The sequence below is a fragment of the Stegastes partitus genome, unplaced genomic scaffold, assembly GCF_000690725.1.
Source record: "Stegastes partitus isolate 25-593 unplaced genomic scaffold, Stegastes_partitus-1.0.2 Scaffold1886, whole genome shotgun sequence".
Classification (NCBI taxonomy): Eukaryota; Metazoa; Chordata; class Actinopteri; family Pomacentridae; genus Stegastes; species Stegastes partitus.
The window spans coordinates 130,742-136,622 of record NW_007579617.1 but is presented as its reverse complement, the minus strand read 5'-3'; the positions used below and the strand labels follow the sequence as shown (position 1 = coordinate 136,622).

Here is a 5,881-nt window from a genome sequence, read left to right as displayed (position 1 = left end):
CTGACAGCTGCACACTAAAGCTGTTAAACCTTAAACCTCACATATTTAACCCTGATGTCGTGCTGAAGCTCATTCAGGTCTGACTCTGTCCCATGATGCAGGAAATCACTTTAATAACGACAAATCAAAGGAACTGATGCTAACCGATGCTGCCGTGGAGCAAACCTGGTCCTGGTTCTGCTCAGAGGCGTCTCTGAGTGATTCTCAGCTGACGCTACACGACCAATCAGATTTTCAGTGAGCTTTTCAACTGGACTCAGCCGTTATGCCCAGAGCGGAGCCCCTGGGCTCCTGAGACGTCAGAAATCAGCCAAGCAGAACATTCAGCCACTAGAACCGTTTCCGTTCAGGAATGAAGGTTAACAGCTGTAATCTGACGACTGACTCAAGAAATCGTGCGTTTCACTGTCGTTTCATTTTGTTGTAAACGTGGAAATTCATGGGTAACAATAATAATCATATTTTAGCACTAAAATCACCCCTTTGGTTAAAGATCTTCTCCATGCTGCTGGATGAACTGCTCCAGACACATGAAACGACTCTGGTCATGACTAGTGCTGCTGATTTAGGGCCCAACTCTGATACACTAGTTAGCACCGTGTGTGTCTCTCTATATATACTTTACTAATATATATGTATTATTTGGTTCTTCTACCAGCCAGACGGCAGCTTATGTTCCCTAATATGTGTAATGTCTGAGTCTGGTTGGTGCCGCTGATTTCTGACCGATACCACGAACCCTAGCCCTACTTCTGACGACAGTTTGAGGTTTTGTTGAGCCACTGAACACAAAACAAGTCTGGCTATGTCGGACTGTCCTCTGAATGAGGCGTTTCAAGGCTCATGTGATGCAGAACAACAAAAAGCTGAAGAACTCTGTCATTTAATGAAAACAGAAAAGCGGAACAGTGTCCTGTTTAAGGGTCGAATCCCAACGTTTGAAGCTCCAGTTACACTCCAGACTCCATGTCGAGGTCTTCCAAGTGTCCTTTAATGGCCGTTTCTCCCGTCTGTCACATTTCAAACCAAACACTTCATTAAGCCATTAATTAAACCTGAGTAACACCTTCAGTTAACCTGTATAACCCATTATGTTAACTTGACTAACATTCACGGGATTTGACAAGGTCACAGAAACGCCTCCGTTTATCAGCATGTGATCGATTAGTCAGGGGATCAATTGGTCAGTTGGTCACTCTGTTGTTTCTGTTGGTCATCAGTAAAACGTCTGAACTGTGCTGCAGAGACCAGGCGACACGATGGAAAGCTCAGGCCGACATAAAGCGCAAGAATCAACCAAGCTGAGGTTCAGTTGTGATGAAAGAACTCTGATCACTCGGTGGTTCTATTGTCTCTCTTATCAGAACCATCCAGAAGGTTCTGCCATCAGTCCGCAGGTTCCGCCAGCGTCCAGAACTCACACAGATCATCTGACATCATCCCTTGCAGCAGGACACCGTGCATCTTCAGTCAGCTCTGCCTTCAGGTCGCGTCCAGCTGCTGCTCGCCGTCCATCTGTTGGCTTGCTGCGGCGCCGAGCGGCGTGGCCGAGGCGTCCACGGCCACCACCGTCTCCTCCTGCTTGTACGTCAGAGCAGCTGCCATGTCGTCATCAAACAAAACAGGAGGGGCGTCCTCGTCCAGCGGCTTTTCGACGCCATGCATGCGCCTCCTGTGCTGCTGCAGATTGCCCTGGCGGTTGAAGCGGGCGGTGCAGAGGTCGCAGGCGAACGGTCGCTCCCCGGTGTGGATGATGACGTGTCTGGCGAGCTGCGAGCGGCACTTCTTGTCTTTGCCGCAGATGTGGCAGATGAAGCTCTGAGGCAGGCGCGCTCCGTTGGCGTGGACCACCTCGCGGTGCCTCTTCAGGTGGCTGAGGCGCCGGAAGCTGCGGCTGCAGAAGTCGCAGGTGAAGGGTCGGATCTCGCTGTGAATCATGGAGTGGCTCGCCAGCAGAGACCTGAATTTGAAGACCTTGCTGCAGATGGAACAGGGGAACACCTTCGCTGCTGCAGTGCTCTTCTTGCGTGCGGCCGCATGCGGCGTGTTGCTGACTTTGACCTTCAGGTGTACACGGACGTGGTGCTGCTTCAGGCAAGTGGCGCGCTGGAAGCTGCGCAGACAGATGCCGCAGCGGTGCGGCTTGTCACCCGTGTGGATGCGGGAGTGAGCGGCGAGCAGCGCCTCAGACTTCAGCCGCTTCCCACAGACGCTGCAGGCGAAAAGTGCATCAGGCGGCAGGTCCTCTTTACCGTTTACTTGGTTGGCGTGAAGCAGGATCTTGTGGCGTTTGAGCTGGTACTGACGGCCAAACTTGCGTCCGCAGATGTCGCAGAGGTGCGGCCGCTCCCCAGTGTGGGTCTGGAAGTGGATGGCGAGCTGTGACCTGCATTTAAACTCTTTGCCACAGAAGTCACAGAGCAGCGAGTTTGGCCGCTGAGGCTCCGCGGTGCCGTCCACGTGGACGATCTTCTTGTGGTGTTCCAGGTCGTTGGTCCTCATGTAGGCTTTGGGGCAGAGGTCGCAGCGGTGCGGTTTGGTGCCTGAGTGGATGACCTCGTGCGTCTTCAGCCTCGATCTGCAGCTGAAAGTTTTACCGCAGATGGCGCACAGCCAAGCCTGAACCTCGCGCTGCTTCTCCAGCTTGGCCACGCCGTTGGGGTGCAGCCGGTTCAGGTGGTGCTGCAGGTTGTCGCGGCGGTTGAAGCGCAGGTCGCAGAGGTGGCAGGCGAACGGCTTCTTTCCCGTGTGGATGAAGGAGTGTCGGGCCAGGCTTGACTTGTTCTTCATCACTTTACCACAAATGTCGCACACGGTGCTGTCAGGCTCGAGCTTCACCGCAGAAAGAGGTGCATGCTGGGATTCCGAGTCCAGCTGCAGGCCTCCGAGAGCCAAGGGAGTCGACTCGACATCTGTGGAGACATCAGAGTGTCAGGATTCAGTACCGAGTGAAAGAACACTGACTGGTTTCTGCCAGAATAACAGAAATAAAATGTGAAACATAAACACTAGACGAACAGATAAACTGAGGCTGCAACAGTCATGAACTTGGACCAAAAGCGGTCAGTGCAGGACTTTCAGTCCGGCTGGTACATTTAGGGAACACATGCAGCCGCTGCCTGTGTGCAACATGTTTGTGTCTGAAGCATTTTTCCATCGTAGCCCAGGTGAACACAGAGCACTACGGTTCCTCAGTGAACTACTAAGCTGAGCGCCGACATCCATGGACTGGATCAGGTATGAACCTGTTCACGGTTCAGGAGAACCAGCGCACGTCAGAGCTTAAAGAAGGAAAGAGCAGAACAAAGCAGGTTCTACAGTAAAATCTGGTCAAATACCAAACGTTCTGTTTTTCTTAGATGTTATTTATGCGATAGGGAAGTGGGGAGAGAGGCAGGAAAGGCAGGGAGAAGACTGGGGAAGGACATGCAGCAAAAGGCCGTGGGCCGGACTGAAGTGGGGCCTCGTATACGGATCAGCCGCTCAGCCTGGCGAGCTACCGGGGCGCCCAAACCTTCTGTTTCCAAAGCAAACCAGAAAAAATGAAAATTCTGAACAAAAACAAAAAACAAGCTGCATTTTCTACTTTGAAATATTTGACTTTCAAAGTCAATGGAAACTGAAGAAACATAAGAATTAAACAGGGATCCACTGATGGTTCACTACCGGACCCAAACCCAGCTCCTCGTGGTTCCAGTTCACAACTCCACAGGTGTTCATATGCAGCAGGTAATAATAATCATAATAATTGATCAGATTTATACAGCGCTTTTCTAGACACTCAAAGACGCTTTACACTGTCAATCATTCATTCACACACATTCATTGTGGTGGTGGTAGCTACGGTTGCAGCCACAGCTGCCCTGGGGCAGACTGACAGAGGCGTGGCTTCCATTCTGCCCCTACGACCACCACCTCAAACAATCCATTCATACGCAGTCACACCAGGCAGGTGGTGAAGTGTCTTGCCCAAGGACACAACGACCATGAAACAGGTTACACAACAGCTGCTCAAAGTGACAGAGTTCACCGTCATTATTTCAGCCTGCAAGTGACAACACCTGGTCAGGAGCTGCACAGGTCGCACTGGAGACAGGAAGCTGACAGGAAGCTGACAGGAAGCTGACAGGAAGCTGACAGTCAGGAAGCTGACAGTCAGGAAGCTGCAGACAGGAAGCTGACAGTCAGGAAGCTGCAGACAGGAAGCTGACAGTCAGCTTCCTGACTGTCAGCTTCCGACAGTCAGGAAGCTGACAGGAAGTTGACAGTCAGCTGACAGGAAGCTGCAGACAGGAAGCTGCAGACAGAAAGCTGACAGGAAGCTGCAGACAGGAAGCTGNACTGTATTGATCCTGTGCTGACTGTATTGATCCTGTGCTGACTGTATTGATCCTGTGTGATCAGAACATAAAGGCGACTGAATGCAGCCATGAGCAGTTTGTTTACAACAAAGACTGAACACGAACCAACAGACTGCTGATGTGACGGCCGCTCGGCCAATCTGTTCTGACTGTCACAGGTCCAGAGGATTTATTAAAGTTTACAGAAAACGTGCTGGTGTTTGTGTTTGTTCTGCAACTGCAACCAACCTTCACTTCATCACCACGTCGACTCCGGATCAATCATCAGCTGTTTGTTTCTGAAATGGTGACACGTGGATCAAATGTCTTGTTTTCTCCAAAGACCTTCGGTCGACTGTCACAGAGGACAGAAACCAGATCATCAACACTTTGGCAATCGCACAATGTTTTATTAAAAGTATTCAAACTGGCTGAATGATCTTTAAAACGACTGATTAACTCCTCAGCTGAAAGCTGACGAACTGTGGCAGCTGCAGGTTCAGGTGTTCTGCCTCACCTGATGGAGGACGCAGGTAGACGCCACTGATCATCATCATCATCATCATCATCTTTGCTCTTCCTCTGCGACAGCCTACAGTCTGACATTTCAATAAGAGTTCTCCTCAAGCTGCTGCAAATGTTCCACCACATCAGTTTCACCATCACCACTCTGAGGGAACAGCAAGCTGCATCGTCACGTAGCTCCGCCCACCACACCCGTGATTGGTCAACAAAACACAAACAGCTGAGGTGCAGCCGATGATTCTGTACTCAGACAAAGGGAACTAGTTCCCAGGTGACTTGAACGCAGCAGAAATCAAAAGCACACTGAACTTAGATCGGGCTGGGTTGGATCAGATCAACCTACTGGACCCGTTGTGTTTGTGGTGCCGAGGGATTGGCTCTGCCCGGATCACGGCTCTGCCCGGATCACATCCACACAACAGGAAATATTCCTCAAGGGAAAAACCAAAAGCTCTCAACTCTGCAGAGCTTGTTGTGGTTCAGCCGGTGATGGACGTGAAAGTGGTTCTGGGCCTCAGTCTCACATGATCAGAACCCTAACCCTGATCAGAACCTTAACCCTGATCAGAACCAGAACCCTGATCAGAACCAGAACCCTAATGCAGGGTTATTCAATTAAAAGTCACTGAGGTCCAGTTATTAAAATTTCCTCACACTAACTGGTCCAAACCCAGGTCCAGTTAGTGTCCTACAGCCCCCCCTCCCTGTGGTTTCAACACCACTTGGTCAGTTTTCAGAGCAGGATGTTGAACTGAGTGCAGCAGTTCTGGTACCAGATACATCAGCAGGCCCAGATGAACCAATGAGGACTTTAATTCAGATTGGAGAAAAGAAAAAGCTCAAAACAAAACCCAAACAGAGCAGAAGGACCCTTTGATCCCTTAAATGACAGACGTCCAGCCTACAGAGCTGGAGGCCTGAGGCCAGAGTCAACATCCTCAGAAACCAGTCAATCAAAGGTTTGGTTGCTCGTTACTGGGCTGTAAATGATGAGTCACTACATCTGTCATACTGGG

General features: G+C 50.6%; 1 protein-coding gene across 3 annotated transcripts in view; it reads right to left on the bottom strand.

Annotated features, from left to right (window-relative positions):
* Nucleotides 1–867: 867 nt before the first annotated feature.
* Nucleotides 868–5,881, bottom strand: part of LOC103373020 (endothelial zinc finger protein induced by tumor necrosis factor alpha-like) — a 21,651-nt gene continuing 16,637 nt past the window's right edge. For all 3 annotated transcript variants that reach the window (XM_008302812.1, XM_008302813.1, XM_008302815.1), the window contains one exon: nt 868–2,912. In XM_008302812.1, the coding sequence (XP_008301034.1) occupies nt 1,483–2,912 (1,430 nt within the window). In that variant the 3' untranslated portion in view covers nt 868–1,482. The remainder of the gene's footprint in view (nt 2,913–5,881) is intronic.